We start from the raw sequence: 21,572 nt of genomic DNA on the forward strand, positions 1-21,572 counted from the left end.
GTAGCCCAATAAGTATCAAATCCAGAGGACCGCATATGTTTCAGCAGAAAAACTGAAAGCTTTGAGCATTCATCAAAACTCAAAGTTATTATTGGACAACGAGATGAAGGTGTGATCTCTCAAACTGTGGTACGCTTACCACAGGAAGTCTCCTACATATATTTAATTCTTAACCACAAGATCACTGAAATTGAGTTCGAACGATGTTTTTGTTCTTCTTGAAAAAGAAGGACAAAAACTTAAATCAGCCATTAGATTACAAGCTTACCAGGTGTAAGGTAAAAAGGTTGACAAACTAAGCTGGGATGGTAAGCAGAAGCTACCAGCACCAGTGACGGTGGCGACTTAGCAGTCATACCTGATGCCAGCAAACGGCACACAACGGTGAGTTACATCAGGTTTAGATTCTTCTGGAAGGGGACAGAGGATGATGTGCATTGATGAAGATTCTTAGAATATTCTTTTCTTTTCTTGGGTTGAATTATTATTCTTAGTAATAAATGCATGAAACCATCACGTCCTACAACCAAGCACACAGTGCTGAAAGGCAAACCAGCAAAGTCAGCCATATAGATATATGCTATACCCAATGCCAAAGCACAATGAGCTTCATATTGTGTCTTTCTCCACACAGCAAAAGCTGGTACGCCACACGTCACTGGCAAACAGCTGTGTCTACCACCAGCCAGAGTTAACAGACATCATGTACTGCAGGCTGCCTAACAGATTAACTTGATGCCTCTTTGCAACAACTTACTGTTGCTGCAAACAGCAGTCAGACCAAATGAACTTAAGAACATACCGACTGAGAACATTAAGCGCATTTGTTATTTTTCTATTCAGCTCAATAAGACTACAGATATTGCAAAAATGCATTAGATATGAAGATCAAAGCGCCAAACAGAAGTAAGATGGCTTTCAAGGGGGATGATCCGTACAAGCCTTTTTAAATAGTGCAGATGTTCTTACAGGGCAAAAACTTCCCTTTATTCGATGTTTTTGAAGACATTCTGTGACTCGGTCAGCTAACATACCAGTCGGACATTTTTTCTCATTTAAAAGAACCGAACTTGGGGCTACAGGGAGTGTCCATCACTGCTTTTGATGTGCAGAACAACAACCAACACACCTTTTATTCCAAATAAAGGTCAAGACAGGCGATGTTTCAGGTTTCCCCAGTTTGGAGCTTCCTGTCTGACAACAACCTGATCCTCACTGTCAGAGACAGCATCATTGTGCACCTTGTCTCTCTCAGACAGTTCAGTGAATATTTCCCAGTGACAGCAGAAGTGAGAAACCCATTCAGCCTCGAAGCATGCCCAAAGAGCAGGAGGGTTTAATAGAACTATCTTGTGATGAGACACTGAAGTTTGCTTTCAGAAATCAGACGTTTTTGACATTTTTGACTCTTAGACAAGGCCATGCACTTCCATTGGTGACCACATATTCATGCGAGAAAGGTTTCTCTTCATATGCTAGAATACAGAAGCAGGTTGTGTGAGGCTGAAGCTGACCTTCCTTGATCCAAACATCACAGAGCAGTGTTACAGAGCCATTCACACATGAGGAGTGTAGGCTATGTTGCCAATCACTAAATGTTAATGTTTTGCATGGCATGGAGCTGTTATTATTAATATTCCCACCTGCTGCGTGTGTGAATGCAGTATTAGAGCTGTTAGCCCCCTTTGCTGCGAGTGTTTCAATGCTGTTATTATTGTCACTCGTCACAACCTGACTATGTGAGTGTTTAAATGCCAAATACTGTTTGAGTCAAATACAGCTGTGGCTGCTGATGGCAGTCAGTAATAGCATTTATATAAGACATAACATTGTCCCAACTATGTATGTAGTGAAGTTTTAGGCCGATGCTACTGTATTTTAATATCTGTCACATGAGTGGTACTTAAAGAGACATATATTTCCCAAGGTGGTACCTACTGTGGTTAGGCAAAGCATGTCACTAAAACTTTACTGTACCTCTTCACGTGTCACGTTGCCGACGGTGACATTCTCTGTTTTGTTGTAGATGGTGTTGAAGACTTCATGGGTCTCCAGGCAGAATGTGGAGATGGAGAGCAGGATGAAGAAGAGTGAGGCAAAAGCCACATACTGTAGAGAAACAGTGACAGTAAAAAGAGAACAAGAAAGGTGTTACAGTTTACTCTGTTTTTTCAAACAAAACATCAGGACATTATCACCAACTCACTTTAGTGCACTTCTACCACAGGAGGGCGTGCCAACAACACACTGAAGCCAGTGTGGAGTAATCCTGTCGATTCAGTGCAAAGGTCCTGAGTGGTTCAACATATTTGAGAACACAGTCAGGAAGAAACAAAGGATGCAGAAAGTGCCCCTTCATTAAAGTCGTGTCCAAATTCATTGGCTGCATCTTCCTGAGGACCCGGCCCATGTAGACCGCGAAGGCCGGGTCCTCAGAAGGTCGGGTAGACCCGAAGTAAACCCCTGTGAAATTGGACAGTCTAGCCTTCAGATCTGCGTCACCGCTGTCTCGGTGGAGTTTAATGAACTCAGCCGTCTGCTCCTTGCTATCTAAGATATAACAGGACACTGGAGTAAATTCTCGACCATCTCACACTTCTGTTTAATCAGTTTTCTGTTTGACGTTTATTCAGCTGTGTGAAAATCACCCGGGGGATTAATAAAGTTTTATTTTATCTAATCTAATCTAATAACTTTAATCTCAGCCAAACCGATTTACTCACGAACAAATAAAACACTGAAAAAAGCCAAACAATAACATTTTTAGGTTGTCTAAGTGACTTATATATCATGTTTAACCTGAGTAGCAAAAGACCGCGGTGATCTGAAAATGATGTGCCGGGAGTTGTGCCATTCTCGGCGGCTCTAATGACCCTCGAGCTCCCAGCTAGCTATCGAGCTGGTGGGTAACAGACGTCTCCGAAAACGTCGGAGCACTTTTGCAAGTATGTGATATCTTGATAAACCGAGCAGATATTTGAAGTTTACACAGCTATCCTGAAAATATGTTAAAAGTTGCTGGAAACTGGAGTTTGGCTGGGCCGCGCTATGAATTCTGGGATATGGTAGGCCCCGATGGACACACCCGACCCATCCTTCAAATTCGGGGAAAAGGAGGACGCATTTGTCGGCTGCATTCGGAGGAGTCTACGAATTTGCACAGCCTTCGGCGCGTCACTGTGACTTAATCTGTCTACAAATGCGGCCTCAGGAGGATGCAGCCATGAATTTGGACACCCCCTAAGAATAGATTCTTGATTCATTCCGCTGAGATCATTTCTGATGAGGCTTCAGTTAGTTAGTCAGGTCCTGTGTCACAGCTTCATTTCTTTTCTTGATGAAGGACGTGACACACTGTTCATGTGCTGTACATCATTTTTAAAAACCTGCCTCCTCAGTCCTCAGTTTTTCAGTGTTTGCAAATTTCTGAAAGACACACTGCGTACCATTCCTGTAAAGGATCCATGGTAAACATTGTGGCTGTACTCAGCTTGCTGCATGTGGTGGTGATCAATTGCCAGCTTATACACTGTGCACAGAGCATAGTCACAAATACTCCTTACAGCCCTCAATTGGATATTTGGTTTTAAAACACACACACACACACACACACACACACACATATTTATGTATATATGTCACAGTGTGAATGAGTGGGAAAAGTAATAAGCTCAATGATGGTACTGATCCATTGTAACATTTTTGTTACATTTTAGTCGTTTTAGAATCAAAGCACATGAAAACCACGTCTACATGTGTTCACATGTCAAACAGCAGCTCTCTGTAGGTCAATGATGAAAGTCAGTAACGTCATGCAGTTGTGCTTTTTCAAACACACACATGTATGTCATTTGTTTGTGTGTGCTCAAAACGAATCACTACGTACGTGAGCATTTTCATCTGCTTGCTTTTTCTCAAGTCTGTGCCTTTGCCTTTCAGGTCAGTGATGAAGATGGACAGATGAAGTTTACTTCTAATCCGCAGGGAGCAAATCAAGTCCCACAGCTTATTATCCCGGACTAATTTAACACTGCTATCTACAGCTGCCCTGGATATATACACACACACACACACAGAGACACACACATAGAATAGCGCTTCCATCCCTTCAGAGGAAATCACACTGACTTGCATTCATTTTCTCCCTTAACCATTTTCTCAGCTCTAAAACTTACGCTAACCATAAACCACCTTCAAAAGGATACACACTTTCCAGTGTTCAGTAACATGGATGCTGGATCAGCCTGTGTCAGTCACCCTGTATTGTCATTGTCAACAAAACCATTTTACTTGCAGAGCAGACTCACTCAGCCACCAACGTACGGGAAGAAAGTACATTATAAGATCATTTAAGTCCTGCTGCCAGTAGAACTTAAGTTATAAATTAATTTGCCTGTCCATGTGTGTACGCACCAAACTTGGTCATCCATGTCTTTATAGACGTTGCCTTGCACACTGGTGCATCGTCATGTTGGAACAGAAAGGGGTCATCCCCAAACTGTTGAACTGAGCGTGAAATTGTCCAAGATGTCTTGGTAAGCTGAAGGATTATGTTTCACTGGAACAAAGCGACTGAGCCCAACTCCTGAAAAAGCTACCCCACACCATTATTCCACCTCCACTAAGTACAGTTTTTCTGGCAACCACCAAACTCATCCATCGAATTGCCGTCTCCACTGTTTCAGAGTCCAGTTTCAGTGGGCTTTACACCGTGCTTTACTCTTGCATTGCACTTGGTGATGTGAGGTTTGGATGCACTTGCCATGAAAAAACAATTCCATCAAGCTTGTAATGCACTGTTTTTGAGCTAATCTGCACACCACATGAAGTTGAATGGTGGGGGAGACTGTAGTGTTTTATTATAGGGACACGTCCTGTGTGAAGGTTCTGTTTTCTTGTTTAGTAAACTTCCTGCCTTTATGACCCTTTTGTGAGCAGGAAGTCACACAAACACACCCCCATTTACACACACACACACACTCACGTGCACATGCATACACATACACACACACGAGCATACATACACATGCACACTCAATGCCTTAGGGTTTATGACGCACCATAGGGGGGTTTACAATGGGTGTTTGTGTAAACTCTGTGTCACAGAAATAAAAGGCTACTGTGGGGTGATGGTTCTTCGAAGTGGTCTGACACCGAGGGCAGAAGGGCTGCTCTGAGGTCCTTCCCTTGCTAGCAAGTAAAATCAATCGATCGCTGTTCGTCTTGCTTCGTTCATGGGAATAAGTCTCTAAACCAGCGGGGCCTGTGGATGCGCAGACTCAACACAGGTCTTTACTGATTGCTTCTGCAGAGAGTTGGTGGCCTCTGACCTCTATGGCTCAGCATACGCTGATCTCACTCTGTGCCCCTCTGTGGCCTACCACTTTATGGCTCCCATACCCAATCACGTCCTCTTTGATATAATATCACTATGAAATCCTGGGAAATTTCACGACTGTTTGCACAGGAGGCATCCTACCACTCAGGCTGGTGAGTGAGCTCCTTCGAGCGACCCAAATGGAAAAAGGAAATGATTTGGCTGGGCCACTTACACCAAAGTGTAATCGAGCCTGGTTACACCTACAGTATACTCAAGTCCTTTCACTGAAGGAAAACATATGCTGCATCATGAAATGAATAACTGACCTGCTTAAGACCCACAGCTTTCCAACAATCTTGAAGGAGTTCCAAGAGATGCTGAGCACTTTTTGGTCCTTTTGCCTTCACTCTGCGCTCCATCTCATCCCAAACCATCTCCACTGGCTTTAGGTCAGGTGACTGTGGAGGCCAGGCTGTCTGGTCAGCACTCCATCACTCTCTTTGGTCAAATAGCCCTTACACAGCCTGGAGGTGTGTTTGGGGTCATTGTTGAAAACTAAATGATGGGATGGCATGTCGCTGCATGTCCCCCACACCATCACACCTCCTCTTTCTCCATGCTTCACAATGGGAACCATCCATGGACCATATGTTCACCTTTTCTGCAACACACAAAGACACGGCGAGTGGAACCAAAGATCTCAAACGTGAACTCATCAGACCAAAGCACAGATTTCCTCTGGTCCAATGTCCATTCCTTGTGTTTCTTGGTCTAAACAAATCTCTTCTGCTTGTTGCTCTTCCTTAGTCGTGGCTTCTTAGCAGCTATTTGAGATAAAGGTCTGATTCACACAGTCTCCTCTGAACAGTTGACTTGTGATTTCTGAGGCTGGTGACTCGGATGAATGTATCCTCAGCAGCAGAGGGGACTCTTGGTCTTCCTTTCCTTGGGGCGGTCCTCATGTGAGACAGTTTCATCGTAGTGCTTGATGGTTTTTGCGACTGCACTTGGACACGTTTAGTTCAGACACATCAGAAGTTTTATCAATTTTCCAACTGACTGACCTTCAGTTCTTAAAGTAATGATGGACTGTCGTTTCTCTTTACTTAGCTGATTGGTTCTTGCTATAATATGAATTCTAACAGTTGTCAAACAGAGCTGTCAGCTGTGTACCAGCCTGACTTCTGCACAACTGATGCTCCCCACACCATCAAGAATGCAAGAAATTCCACCAATGAACCCTGACAGGCTCACCTGTGAGGTGAAACCATCTCAGGTGACTACATCATGAAGCTCACTTGTCATTCAGTCTAACTTGGCAGGCTGGCTTTGCGAAAGGACATTTTTGAGAGAGAAGTTCTTGCAGCTACAGTGAAAGTGAACACTAATCCTGAAATTGTAACTCTGTGATGGCCAAATGAAACCAGTCATTGTGGTTAAACCTGGGACTGCATTTTACAGACTTTCCAAACTGATAGCCGATGATTGCCATAACTGCAGCAGTGATGCAGCAAGAGGGATGTCCTCCCCTACACTGCACAAAAGACACAAACAGTGTCCCCTGTAAGGTGACTTCAGTACAAATAGCCTGGCTGAAGATTTGCATACTGTTTGCTGCCCAGCAGGAGGAGAATACAGCAGTCTGTTGGCTGAGATCCCTCTGCATGCACACACACACACATTTGAAGTTTTTCCGACGTGTGTGGCTAGGCCGTGTGGATATGTGTGCACATGTATGCGACAAAACGAATAGAAGGACATCATGGTAGAGGGTTAGGTGAGAGGCAGGATGCATGTGCTTTTATATCAGTGCTGCAGTGTACTGCTTCTCAGCATACTACAGAAGGTAGAATGTCTGAGCACACCTCCCTCTCTCAAATCCCTTTCTTACTCTCTTGTCCGTTTTCCCATTCATGCTCATTTATGTTTTTGTTTTTCTGAAGCCCTCAACCTGTTTCCCTGCTGTTAACAAATGATGACATGCAGGGAGTGACAAAAAGGAGTTTTAAATCTGGTAGGGGTCATTTTTTATCACTTAGACCACCGTTTAGGATTTTCTCAAGTTTAATTTTTATTCTTCAAACTTGATCCTGTAATTTGAGCACAAAGCTGAGCGCAATGCTTTAAATAAGCGAATGTCTGTAATACATTTATCTTTATACCTTTGACTCGACACAGGAGCAACCAGCTAACCTGGATCTCTGGTTCACTCTGCAGTTAAATTGTGATTTATGATGCGTTTCATCTGGACAGAAACTACAGGAACAATATCACATTTATATTTTAGAGAAATGTTTAATCTCTGTTCAAAACCTGAGATCTTGTTAATGAGTACTGGGCGGATCGATAAACCGTAGTCAACCAAGAAACGAGAAACATGTAGCTTGTGTTTTTGTAAAAGATGACTGTTACTGCCAACCAATCATTAAGCAGGTTTGTACTAGACTAGTAAGTTTGTAGGTTTTTTCCCCTTATTGTCCACGTCTGGGCTCTGACTCCACTCGCACCTTCTTCTATTTCATGATTTCCTTCCAGCGATACCCAAAAATGTAAATTCTGTCTGAAAGGGTAAACCTAAACGTGAACTTAACTATAATCCATACCAGGCTGCACTTCACCTGTTGGTGTTTTTAAAAGGTTCAGTTGGTCGTATTGAATTTGCAGTACATATCAAACACTGTTCCTCAGTGCACGGCGTCACACAGGTTCCTGAATGAAGGACCCTCTACTTTGTCTCCCTCCCTTCAGATTTCACCCTCTCCCCTTTCCTCCCCTGTCGGAGACAAACAGCACATCTTACAACAACTGCAGCCAACCAGCTGATCTTTGCGCAAACCTCTCAAATCACTCCTGATACTAATTGCTCTCCAGTCAGCAGCAGACGCATATGTAAGCAAAGCTACACTGCACTGACTCAGTGAGAAGGGGGAGATGATGCTGGGTACGGGAACACCATCAATCAGATTCTTTTAGAGGGAAAACAAAGCAGACTTGACATATTTCCATTATAAAGCAATGGATTAAATCCCCTCAGAAGATAGATTCCCAACAAAAGATCCATTCAGGTGGGATGTGCACAGGTGGTGTACACTCATGTAAAAACTAACTACCACCAAAGTACAATAACTGACAAAACGTTTCCTGGCATATTAATTGGTTGGTAACAAATCATCATTTGTCAGTTGTCTTTGACTTATTAATCCACCCAATACTTGTATGCAGTGTCATGTGCAAGATCACAGGTTCTTTAAAATATACATTTGATTATGTTCCTGTAATTTCTGTCCTTGTCCAGATGAAACATAGAGAGCAGGATAGGTAGTTCAAATCTATTGCAGAGCCTAGAGCTGCATACTGTGCTATAATGACATGCTCCAATGATTATCCAAGGTACAGTGAAACAGGAAAGCAGTAGGAGGAAGGGTAGTTACAATGTCATGTGGCTCCGCCGCCCATCTGTACACTGGCTGCAGTACTAAAACAGCATAGAGTCATATCACAAACCAGCTAAATGTGTGATGGTTTCTACTCTGAACTGGTCAGTTACATAATCCAAAATGGGACTTGTCTGAGTAGATTTTACCAAGAAGATTCGTTAGTAATCAAACAATCTCAGTTGAGTTAAAAGTTAAGCCAAAAACAAAGTAAAAAACGATAAGATTGAAACATCGGTATGCTTGTTCTCCTTCCTCTGTCCCCTGCTGCTCTGCTGAAGTGTTACTGCTACAAGCTGCAGACTGCTGCAGTGCCTCACTCAATGCAGAAGCAACTCCGATATACTAAGTAGAAATGACGGAGGTCTGCCAAACAGTGCCCCAGGCTGCCAAATCACAGAGCGGGACAAAATGACTGCAGGCAGAAAGTGAACACAGCACACACATGAAGGATAGAACAGACCAGTGGTCTATATTCCTGTATGAATTATTCACCAACATAAAATCTAGTCTTGTTTCTATTACGCAACGCCAAAAATGTTATTCAGGTTTCATTACACTGGAAATCTTTGATGAGGAGTTTCTCTATGCAGTTGGGACAAAGTGTCACCTTTGAGTGAATTTCAGCTGAAATGAGGTTAAATGGCACATCGTCACCTTTTATAGTTCATGTGACCATAAACACTTTTATATATCCAGCAAACACAAAGTATTATCAGTATTTGAAATTTTGAAGTCTAAATAAAAGCCCAGTGAGAAAAAAAGTAGTTGAGTTGCCGGGTCCTTTGTCACAGTGAAACCCAGTCATGATGAAAAACCTGCAACCAGACTTCCTTTGAGGATAGACCCAGGCGGTCTAGAATCGCCCAGCGTTCCTCTAAGGAAAGAGATCCTTCACCAGACAGATCTGATCTCTGTCTTGATGGAGCATTCACAGCCTGACATGTTACCTCAACATTCACCTCTCTGCATTTGTTCAGGAGTTGGCTGAGATAATAAAAATGGGAGTAATAGAAGAGTCACTCGCATGTGGTGTAGCCCCATAGTTCTTGTAGTGAAGAAAGATGGATCTATGCGGCTCTGTGTTGACTACCGCAGAGTGAGTGAGTGGTCGCAGGGCCTACCCCATGCTCGTGGAACAGATTGCCACTGCTCGTTTTCACAACACTCATCAGTTTTGGACTCATGGACCAAGTGCTGCGTCCACACACTACATATGCTGCCACCTACTTGGATGATGTCATCATCCATACTGACACCTGGACGAAGCATGTGCAGCAGGTTTCTTACAATGTTTAAGGTCGGCAGGGCTCACGGTTAACCCGAAGGAGTTGGATGGAGGGCGGTACAGTACCTGGAGTGCCACTGGGGAGGTGGGCAGGTGTGCTCTCAGATGGACAAGACAGCAGCCATCCCATCCTGCCTGCGTAAAATCTTAGGATAAAGGGTTCATCCTGGTTAAGTTGGGCAACGGGGGTATGTGGGGGTGGCTCAGCTGCAGAGGAAGGATGGGGCTGCAGGTTCAGGGGGCAGTGCCTGGGTTGAATGATCGACAGCTTGTAACCATTATTTAATCATGCCACTCCTATTCAAGGAGCACGCTGGGACTGAGAATGTGGATAATCAGACAGTAGAAACATCTGGATGTGTGCTGAAAAGCTGGAACTACAAAAAACACTAAGGTGTGTGTGTGTGTGCGTGTGTGTGTGCGCGCGTGTGTGTGTGTGTGTGGGGGGGGGGGGGGGGGGGGGGGGGGTGGAGAAAGAGAAAGCAGAAATAACAGCATGATTCAATTCAATTCAATTCAATTTTATTTATATAGCGCCATATATGATCCGTAGAGTTGTCGGGTCTCTGTACCACAGAACTTTCACCCATATCAGCAGCTCTTAAGATCTCATTTGCAGCCCTAACAAGCACAGTGTCAGTACTGCGATGGGGTCTAAAACATGACTGCAATTTTCCAAAGTTTTGACTTGAAGAAAGACATTGATTGGGATCATGGATTTAAGTGTAATTTTGGTCTTCTATTCATTGTAACCAAAAAGTTCATAGATTCAAGAAAGAATGGTTGACTCTTAAAATACATGCATTTATGTATGTGTCTCTGGGTGTGTCCAGAGCTATGGGCCTGAGATATAAGTTATAGCTCCACTGACTGATTTAGGAACAGCACCTTAGGGACAACCAAAATGAGATCATCGTAATGGAATATAGCACTATGGGGGGGGGTAGAAAGAAGACACTACTGAGTCAAATATAAATACAGACATAATTCTTTTACACTATGATTACGGAACACATCTCAATGTTGTGTTCACTTTATTGTCATTGCATTATGTGCATGGCTGCAACAGTGTGCAATGCCATTATTGAAGCGCTTCATATAACTGATGTCTGACATAGGACTTCTTCACATTTCCATATAGTCTCTGTTACACACACACACACACACACACACACTCAGGTGAGGCAGGTAAGCAGAAGTCAATGCACTATTTTTGCTTAGTTTTCCTATTTATCCTGATTTCTGCAATGGTCAACAGTGCCATGATGAAATAGCCTTGGGCTCCTAGGGGGTGGGGGGTGGGGGTTCCACTTACCTCTTTCACCTTTTATGTAATTATACACTACTATTACATTGAATCATTAGTAATTATCAAACTAGGTTCATTCTTGTTTAAAAGGAGATTTTTCTTCCCACTGTTGCTTGGTTTGTCTGATTGTTGGGGTAAGGCTCAACAATACAGGACAAAATCCTTACAATCAGAGCAAACTCTTGGGGATGGTGGGGAGGAAAAAACCCTTTTTAACCGGCAGAACCAGGATAAGGGAGTAGCAGGTATGTGTCAACTTGCTTGGGAATGCAGCGAAAAAGAAGAAGAAATTTGTCAGTCCCCCAGTCCATCAAGCCTACAGGAGCAAATGTAAGTGAATCACAATTAACTGTAGCTGAGCTGTAAATTTAGCTTAACCTGGAGACCACTAGGGGGACGTAAGGAAGATGGCAGCATAAGCTTGCAGCTCCCGGTCAAAACTCGAAAGAGAACCAGAATTCGAATATTTCCACCGCTAAACCGTGTAATAAATGCCATGGAAGGTGGAAGAAGGTCAAAAAGACAAGGAAACGTTAAGGATTTTGTGAAACAAGTGGAGCTGGCAAGAGGAGGCAACGCAGACATGTCCGAGAACAGCGTGCAAGGCGAGCAGGTGGAAGGAGATGTAGCTAGCCACCCTCACGCAGACTTCCAGGACATCATTAAGGAAATTCACTCACTTAAAGCAGAGTTTAAAACTGAGTTTGCCACATTTAAGAAAGACATCACACAAGAAATGAAGGACGAATTCGACAGCTTCAAGAAAGACATTAATATAAAGCTGGCAGAAACTGCGAATGAGCTAGCTAGCCATGAGACCAGACTCGAAGAACTGAGAAAAGACTGGAAGAGATGGAAAGGTGGAATTTGGCCGCAAAAGACGCTCTAATCCAGTCGCTTCAGCAACAACGGAATATTCAGATGAAACTGGCTGACTTGGAAGGCCGTAGCCAACGGAACAACATTCGCATTTTTGGCCTAAAAGAGGGCTCTGAAGGAAACTCTGTGCTGCAGTGTGTGGAGGACTTGTTGAAAGCTGAGCTTTCGCTCCCGCCGGATTCTGCTCTAAATATTCAGCGGGCGCACAGAGCTGCCAAAACCCGGACCAGAAAAACCTCCGCGATCGGTGGTGGTTAATTTTCTTCAGTTCTCAACCAAGGAGATGGTGCTGAAGGCAGCGTGGAAGAAAAAAGTTGTACATCAGGATAAGCAGCTTTTCTTTGATCATGACTACGCTGCCGACGTGGTTCAAAAGAGGAAGGAATACGCTGGAATTAAGAAAGCATTAAAAGAGAGAGGAATTCGCTTCCAGACGCCTCTGACCAGAATCAGGATCCACTGGGAGAGCGGCGTCAGGACATACGACAGCGGCCGGGCGGCGGCGGAGGAACTAAGGAGGAGAGGAATACAGGTGGAGGTGCCGCAGCGGAGCGGGGAAAGCACGATGCTGGAGGAGCGACTGCAAAACGCTTTAGGATGGCAGCGATCTAACACCGAGAACTTATAAGTGAGGATACAAACATTTGAATCCGGTGGAAATGATTGAACAGTAGAACTCAGAAACTAAAGGTTCATTACTCTGTTGCTTTTCAAGGCAAGGTAGACCGGAAAGTGGTAGGTTTTCTTTTTTTTCTTTTTTTCTTTTTTTTAAGGAACCTAGGTTGGATCTCACGGGGGCCCCTAATCTGAAAGGGATATACCCCACGAACCACAGGGACGCTGTGGGTAAGAAATACGTATTTTCAGTTTCTCTTAAGTTTCTTGTTATCTTGTTCCAAGTTCTTAGAGTTAGTGTGGAATGCTATGATAGAGATAAGCCAAAAATAAAACAAAACTTAACAGTGAAAAGATGAGGAATATAACGCTGGTGTCAATGAATGTCAATGGGATGAATAACCCAATTAAAAGAAGTAAAGTGATACTTAAAATGAGAAAGCTTAATGCCAATGTAATATATCTACAGGAAACACATCTGTCGCAGGAAGAGCATGATAAATTAAAGAAATTTGGGTACAGAAATTCTTACTATAGTACTTGCAAGAAAAGTCGTAAAAGGGGGGTAGCAATACTTATTAAAAATTCTGTTAATTTTGAATGTTCTAAAGAAATTCGGGACAGTGAGGGGAGATACATTATTGTAAGAGGTAAACTAGAAGGGGAGGCGGTGACACTAATCAATCTCTATATTCCCCCTGAGAGCAACCAACAAAATGTGAAGACTCTACTTACTACAGTCATGTCAGAATCTGAAGGGACTGTGCTGTGTGCAGGAGACTTTAATGTGGTATTCGATCATAAAATTGATACAACAAGCACAAATAGAAGCAAAAACAGCCTGGCGAGAATGGTTAATACTTTTATGAAGGAGCAGGGAATGGTAGATGTATGGAGGGAACACCACCCGCTGGATAAGGAGTATACACACTACTCAAAGACTCACAACACTTACTCAAGAATTGACTATGTCTTAATGAACAGATGGGATCTACACAGAGTAACTGAATGCACAATTGGAGTGGCAGATATTTCTGATCATTGTGCCATTCATTTAAAGCTAAATCTAAATAGCAGGCGTAGAAATACCTGTTGGAGGTTAAATCTGAGCTGTCTGAATAAAAAAGAAACGAAAGACCAAATCAAAAAAGATATAAAGCAATACATAGAGGAAAATTCCACTGAAGAAATTAGCCCAACTGTGTTTTGGGATGCATTCAAAGCTGTACTCAGAGGGAAGCTTATTGCTATAACTTCAAAACAACACCAAATGAGGAAGGCCCTGTACCTAAGCCAGGTGGAGGAATTGAAAAACACAGAAAAATTATACCGAACAACTCGGAATGTTCAGCTCCAAGACAGAATCAAAACACTAAAAAAGGAAATTGACAATATATTGACTGAAGAAGTGGAAAAAAAACTTAGATTTTTGAAACAGGATTATTATGAGAACGGCCCAAAGGAAGCTAGACTGATAGCACGGCGTCTTAGACAGCAGCAAGCTGCTAATACAATTCACAAGATTAGAGACCCATCTACAAATAACTTGCAGTATAGCCAGGAAGCAATAGAAGAAACATTTAAGAAATATTACGAAAACTTGTATAAACAACCATGTTCCTCTAATAAAGACGAGAAAACTGCTTTTCTTAACTCCCTAGACTTACCACGTATTGGTACGCAGCAAAACAGCAAACTGACTGCCCCCATCAGTCATGAAGAAATATCTAGAGCAATTTCAAGACTTAAAGCTAATAAATCACCGGGGGCCGATGGGTTTCCCTCAGAGTGGTACATAGTGATGGGTCGTTCGCGAACGAAATGGCTCTTAGAGCCGGCTCTTTGAAGTGAACGACGCGAGCCGGCTCCTTATCGCGAGCCGTAACGTGGGTTTTTTTTTTTCTTTCTCTCACCCTCTCTCTCTCGCACTTTTTTTCCGCTTCACTCTGCACGCGAGCCTTGTGCTTTAGGGCGGTAGTTACACTCAGTAGCACAGGAACAGAGCCAGAGGGAGAGAGAGAGAAAGAGAGCCAGGGACAACAACATCACATTAGAAAGGTATAGTAATCATCCACAACTATTTTCAGTTGCTGATGATAAAGGATTCAGAAAGTTTATTCATGCGGGCCCATATGACAGAGAATATGCATCTTCTGTTTGTTTTCATATTTTAATTTATATTTAATTGTGTTATGGTTTGCAGCATTTTGTGTTGTTTCATTTTAAATTTGTTTAAAAGGAAAAAGCTGAAAATTTAAATAGTTAAAAGTTGAAATGTGAATAGTTGATCTTTGTATTATATGATTTATTTATTACATTTTATGTGGAGTGAATAAATAAAAGTATATTTACGGTGGCCCCTACAGACAAAGCACATACAAACTTCAAATCACGTACAAACTCTGAAGCACGTACAAACTCCAAAACACGTACAAACTCCAAAACACGTAAAAACACGTACAAACTCCAAAACACGTACAAACTCCAAAACACGTAAAAACACGTACAAACTCCAAAACACGTAAAAACTCCAAAACACGTACAAACTCCAAAACACGTAAAAACTCCAAAACACGTAAAAACACGTACAAACTCAGAAGCACGTAAAAACTCAGAAGCACATAAAAACTCAGAAGCACATAAAAACTCAAAACACGTACAAAACACAACAGAAGTGCTCCAGGATGCTAGGGCGCAGTGTTGAGCTTTTGTTACCTGGTGGCTACACAAGCCAGCAAGTACCAACGACCGGATTTGGTGTGTGGTAGTAACTGGTAAATGAACTTTTTTTTTAATTATTTGAATATATATGAGTGCCTGTGTATAAATACACAAACAATACACACATGCTTTCAATTGTGTAATTTAAGTGATCTAGTAGCTCTGCTTTGGAAGTTCAGTTCATGCTAGAAATGTGTTTTGGAGTTTGTACGTGTTTTGTCTCTAGGGGCCACCGCATATATTTATATATAAACATATATAAATAAAACCACTTTTTTTTACGTTAGTAATTCCTTTTGTGCATAATTTTATATTATTGTTAATAATAAATTAATTAAAGCAACAAAACAACCTGAAGAGCCGGTTCGGAGCCGAAAGAGCCGGCTCTTTTTAGTGAGCCGAACCGAAAGAGCCGGATCTCTAAAAAGAGCTGGAAATCCCATCACTAGTGGTACAAGAACTTTAAGGAGGAGTTGATACCAATGCTTCAATCATCATTCAATCATACCCTTGCGGAGGGTGTAACCCCTCCCTCATGGAGAGAGGCGATTATCTCAGTAATCCCTAAAGAGGGAAAAGACACCGAATATTGTAACAATTACAGACCCATATCGGTTCTTAATGTGGACTACAAAATATACACATCTATAATCGCTAAGCGATATGGAGCAATTATGACAGACTTAATTAATGAAGACCAAACTGGCTTTATCTCAGGACGTAGAACTCAAGATAGTATAAGAAGGACCCTCCAGATAGTTAATTCGATACAAACAAAAAAGGGCAGTGCGGCCCTAGTAAGCCTGGATGCAGAGAAGGCTTTCGACAGTGTAGATTGGAACTTCCTATATGCCGTGCTTGAAAGGTTTGGTTTTAATGACGGTGCTGTGATGTGTATCAAATCTATTTACCAATCTCCTACGGCTCGAATTAGAATCAATGGCAGCTTAACGGAGCAAATCTCTCTCGAGAGGGGTACCCGTCAGGGTTGTTGCCTCTCACCTCTTCTCTTCACTTTATATATTGAACCCCTGGCACAGGCCATCCGACAAAGTGAGGAGGTGAGAGGAATAAGTATTAAAGGGGAAGACCACATCATCAGCTTATTTGCAGATGATATCATACTCTACCTAGAAAATCCAAACCAAACTTTAATTCCGATGTTTAATGTAATTAATATCTTTGCTGAACATTCGGGGTACAAAATTAATGTGACCAAAACTCAGATACTGGCTTTCAACTATTTGCCATCTGGAGAGGTTAAAAATAAGTTTAAACTGAAATGGACTGCAAAACAAATGAAATACTTGGGTGTAACTGTGACTAAACAATTGAGTGACCTTTTTAAAACAAATTATGATAGACTGACCACTCAAATTAAACACGATCTAAACCGATGGTCAACTCTTACACTAGACTTTAGTGCAAGAATCACAACAATAAAAATGAGTATCCTCCCACGGTTATTGTACCTTTTCCAATCTCTGCCAGTTAAGATCCCAGTGGAAAAATTCAAGGACTGGGATAGGCTCATCTCTAGATTTGTATGGAACGGTAAAAGGCCTAGAATAAAATACACAACATTACAACTATCTAGGAAGCAAGGTGGTGTGGGACTCCCTAATCTAAAAGATTACTACCATGCGGCCCAAACCAGACCAGCGATAAAGTGGTGTGATCAGAACTTTAATGCTAAATGGAAAGATATTGAAATAAAAGTACAGGATGTCCCAGTCCAGACATTTCTTGGAAATGAGCAACTTAAGAAAACCTTACAGCATTTCCTTGATCCTATAACATCCCACACTCTAGAGATATGGTTTGGCCTAGTTAAACAAAGTAAGTTGGAAAGGGAGGTTAAGATGTTAAACTGGGCTGCCTATGTTGTTGGTGTTATACCAAGTGCTCACGACTCAGAATTCAGGAAGTGGGAACAAAAAGGAATAACAGCGATTTGTACAGTAATGAAAGATGGCCATTTGATGAGTTTCCAAGATTTAAAAGATCGGTATAGTCTGGAGAAAACCGATTTTTACCGGTACCTGCAACTCAGAGACTACTTTTCAAAGGAAGTACGAAGTTCGCGTACGTTTTATGGCATCCTGAATTGCGTAATTAAATCATACAGGGGCCTCCAATTCAAGAAAATTTCTGTACTATATAAAAATCTAAGAGAGAACACGGCAACATCAACTGAATACATAAAAAAGAAATGGGAGCAGGAAATAAAAACTGATATCTCAACTGAGGAATGGTTAGATATGTGTGAAACCCAGAACACAACGACTAACTCAAGATGCTGGAGAGAATTTGGATGGAAACATCTTACTCGATTCTTTATTACACCAAAAATCAAAAGTAAACAGACTCAAGACAGTTTGCCATGCTGGAGAAGATGTGGTAACATGGAAGCACACCATACGCACGTGTTTTGGGAGTGCCTGAAACTGCATAATTTTTGGAAGAACGTGACTCTTGTAATAGGCAATATCTTGGGCTATCAATTACCACACAATTTTAAAACTGTATATCTTGGGAATATTAGAGAGTATGTTATGTACGACGACTTGTATTTGACAAAAATCCTATTGATAGCTGCAAAGAAAGCTATAACAAGAAACTGGTACAAACTGGATCCGCCTTCTTCAAAAGACTGGTTAAATATTGTTGGAGAAATCTATGCAATGGAAAAAATGACTTACATTCTCAGATTAAAGGAAGATATTTTCGTTGCTAAGTGGGAGAAGTGGACATTATATGGCACCAAGGAAAATTTATGAATGAACAAAACATTTAAGGTCTATAACTCCGTATATCTATTGATGCATGCCCGTATAAAAGTACGTATATAAGCTGGAGTATGTATGCTGCGGAGTAAAGGCAGGCATGCATACGGTAGTTGATTAGAATTGGCACCCACACCTTTTGTTCGCTTTAGTTCTGTTTGTTTTGACTGTGTGCTTGCATGGTTATTTCTCCTGTAATGCAATACATGTTTGTGTTTAAACTGTGACAAAACTATCAATAAAAATTACAGTGTCAAAAAAAATAATAATTAGCTTAACCTAACCTTAAACGTTAATGTTGGAGATTTGGTCTGTCTTTTTGTTTGCCTTTATTAAGATGTGACTGGCTATTGTCAGATTACGTTATGACTGTAAACAACTTAAAATGTTCATGTGTCACCTATTCATTAAGTCATTTACAGACTCTTCTGCCCATATACAAAACTTTCTGTACATTGAAAATGTTCATACAGCTCAACTTTGTTTTGTAGACTGACTGAAAACAAGATCAGGACACATTTCCTTAAAATAACAGAAAATTTGAGATAGTTTTGGGCAGAAAAAGCATTCACTTGGACTCTCCAGGACTCCTATCGAGGCAGTTTTAGAGTTTTCAGAGCAGTTTATTCTCAGTCACCAAAAAGCAGCTGACAGATAAACAGAAAACTGTGTTCTGTGGTTTTCAGGAAAACTACGAGCCGGGAGCTGCTTTTAAGGACATGCTGGATTTCTTTGAAAAGAAGACACACCTATAAATCGAGCAGATATTTGAAGTTTACACAGCACCATTCTGAAAATATCTTAAAAGTTTTGGACGAAATGCATTCTGGGATATTGCATTTCGTCATTTCGAGCTGATTGGAGACCAAAACAGCCAATCAGATTTTTTTCCATCCAAGTCTGTGATTGGCTGGTTTTGTAGCACAAATATAACGGTGTAGAGAAAGAGTTGAGCGCACACAGGCAGAAATGTTGAGAGCGCGAGCAACACATTGTGAGCGAGCGCAAGTGCAAAAACTGAGCGAGAGGGGCTGCTGTTGTGTGTGTGGATAATAGCAAACACTGAAATACATTTTTTGCACGCAGCAATGAATTTTGTTCACTCAAATTTAGCTTTTTTTCACTCAAAATAAATTTCTCCTCAAAATGCAACACTTGCACCTGCAAACTTTTTTTTACCTGCGCTCACATTTTTTTTATGTGCACTCAGAATAGTGGCACAAAAATAACGCCATAGTTACCGTGTCCTTGTATTGTGCAGCTGTCATTTGTTTCTATATATAGGCGTGTGTGTGTGTGCATGTGTGGGGGTGCGGCTGTGTCAGGTACCTTCAGGGCTGGTGGGTGTGGCCCTGCCATCTGGATCATCACACACACCTGGAGCTGATCTAACATCGTCGGGGAGCTACACAGCAGTGTGGCTGAGAGCTCCACAACAAGGGATCGTTATACATGACTACCTGTTAGTTTTTCAGCAAGCCAGTAAGTGTTAGTCTGCCGCGATTGTGGAGTTTTCTGAAGGCTGCTTTTGTATGTGTTTCCAAGGAGGATTTGTGGGAACGAGGAAGCAGCGGGTGGATGGTACGCAGGGAGTGGAGACACGGAACAGGAGTCAGGAACACACAGGGATGTATTGGTTGTCTATATTTTCTGCACTGTAAATAAAACGCATTGTCATCATTACCAGAGGCCTGCATTTGGGTCCTCCTTTCCCTCATCCCCACGGGCTGCCAGCGCAGCCATGACATTATTTTTGCTACTACTTTTACATTTGCAAATAAAAAATTACAATGTAGTCAAAGAAAAAGAAAGTTTGCCTGCTGTGAAGAAGTGTTTGACCTGTGGAGGTGGGAATATTTTGGATCTATCTCTAAATTTTGAAGAGAGTAAGAATAATCTGAAAATCCTAAAGTCATTATTTTTTGGCAGTCTCTACAAAGCACGCACCAGAATAGAGAAGAAAAAGATTACGCTGCAACATCTGTGGTTTATAGCATCCTAGGATATTGCAGATCCACTACAAAAGGAAGAAAACTGTCATGTAAAGCAAGTGTGGCAGGCAGGGAGGGGACCCAGGATTCAGCAGGCAAAATGCAAACTGGGCTGGGTCCCTCCTTGTGGGGGTGGTGCATGCTTCCTTGGCCACCACGCCATGAAGGGTGCATTGGCCCATGTCCGGTCTGCACCTCGGGGTCTCGTGGGTGTGGCCAAGTGGGTGAAGTGGGACATCCAGGTGAGTATGCAACCATTGTCTCAGACTTACACCACTTGTGGGGCAGTGGGATCTTCCCCGGACTCTGTAGTGCTCTGGCATTGTTATTGTGGCCGTGAACCCATTTTTTCCCACGTTGTGGTGAAGTGTGGGGAATGTGGGTAACTACTGAGGCAGTCATTTGCTGGCTCTCTCCTTCCAGGGGTCTTCTACCTCCCGTTCTCACATATTCTGTCCCTCCCTCCTTCCAACTCATACAACATATCACTCACAGATGTAGGGTCTTTAGGGAGGGTTGTGGGTCACTTAGGTCACAGTGGGTTGGGCCATTCACGTGGCTTTGCTTGCTGTACTGCATGGTAACCGCCCTGCTTTTTAATGACACTATAGTGCACAACATATAACCATTCATATAGGGTCTTGGGGGGCAGGTGGGTCACCAGGAGGCTGACGGCTGAAGCTGCTGCAGTGGACCCATTCATTCCTGCTGTATGCTCCTTAATTTTATCTGGAACCTAGACATTGAAGATTTTCGGGGGGGGGGGGGCTTTGGTATTAAGTCCTACTGGTTAGCAGTTGGGTGCTTGTGTTACATCTCCCCTCCACCCTACAATTTTAACAGCACTCTATTTTTTCTACAGTCAAACTCATCCTGTACACTTTCTATACTCACACTCCACAACACTGACACCCAGCATAGCACTTTGAACACTGAGTGTGTGTGTGTGTGTGTGTGTGTGTGGGGGGGGGGGGGGGGGGGGGGTCTTCCTACACCCCTGTCTCTGGCTGCGTCCTGGTTCACTGCAGTTTGGGGGAGGCATCTGCTCGCCTGCCCCTCAGTGGGAGCATCAATGTGTTTGCATGTGTCTTTGTGTGTTTTTAATAAGTGGAATCCAGGTGCCTTGGACCTCTTTCATGTCAGAGAGACTCTGCAGGTCGCTGAGTGGTTCTTGAGTGCCCAGTGCACTAGTACCCTGTTCTTGGCTCATACCAGGGTGGCTAGCCTCT

The 21,572-nt window shown here is 42.4% G+C and overlaps 1 protein-coding gene across 8 annotated transcripts in view; it reads right to left on the bottom strand.

Annotated features, from left to right (window-relative positions):
* The window catches only part of LOC146389311 (voltage-gated potassium channel KCNC1-like), a 106,822-nt gene that overhangs the window by 59,222 nt on the left and 26,028 nt on the right, over positions 1-21,572 (bottom strand). For all 8 annotated transcript variants that reach the window (XM_084927139.1, XM_084927138.1, XM_084927137.1 and 5 more), the window contains exon 2: positions 1,978-2,109. In XM_084927139.1, coding sequence (XP_084783265.1) covers positions 1,978-2,109 — 132 coding nt within the window. The remainder of the gene's footprint in view (positions 1-1,977; positions 2,110-21,572) is intronic.

Source organism: Perissodus microlepis, chromosome 4 (assembly GCF_051167445.1).
Source record: "Perissodus microlepis isolate ML-2025 ecotype Zambia chromosome 4, ASM5116744v1, whole genome shotgun sequence".
Lineage (NCBI taxonomy): Eukaryota > Metazoa > Chordata > Actinopteri > Cichliformes > Cichlidae > Perissodus > Perissodus microlepis.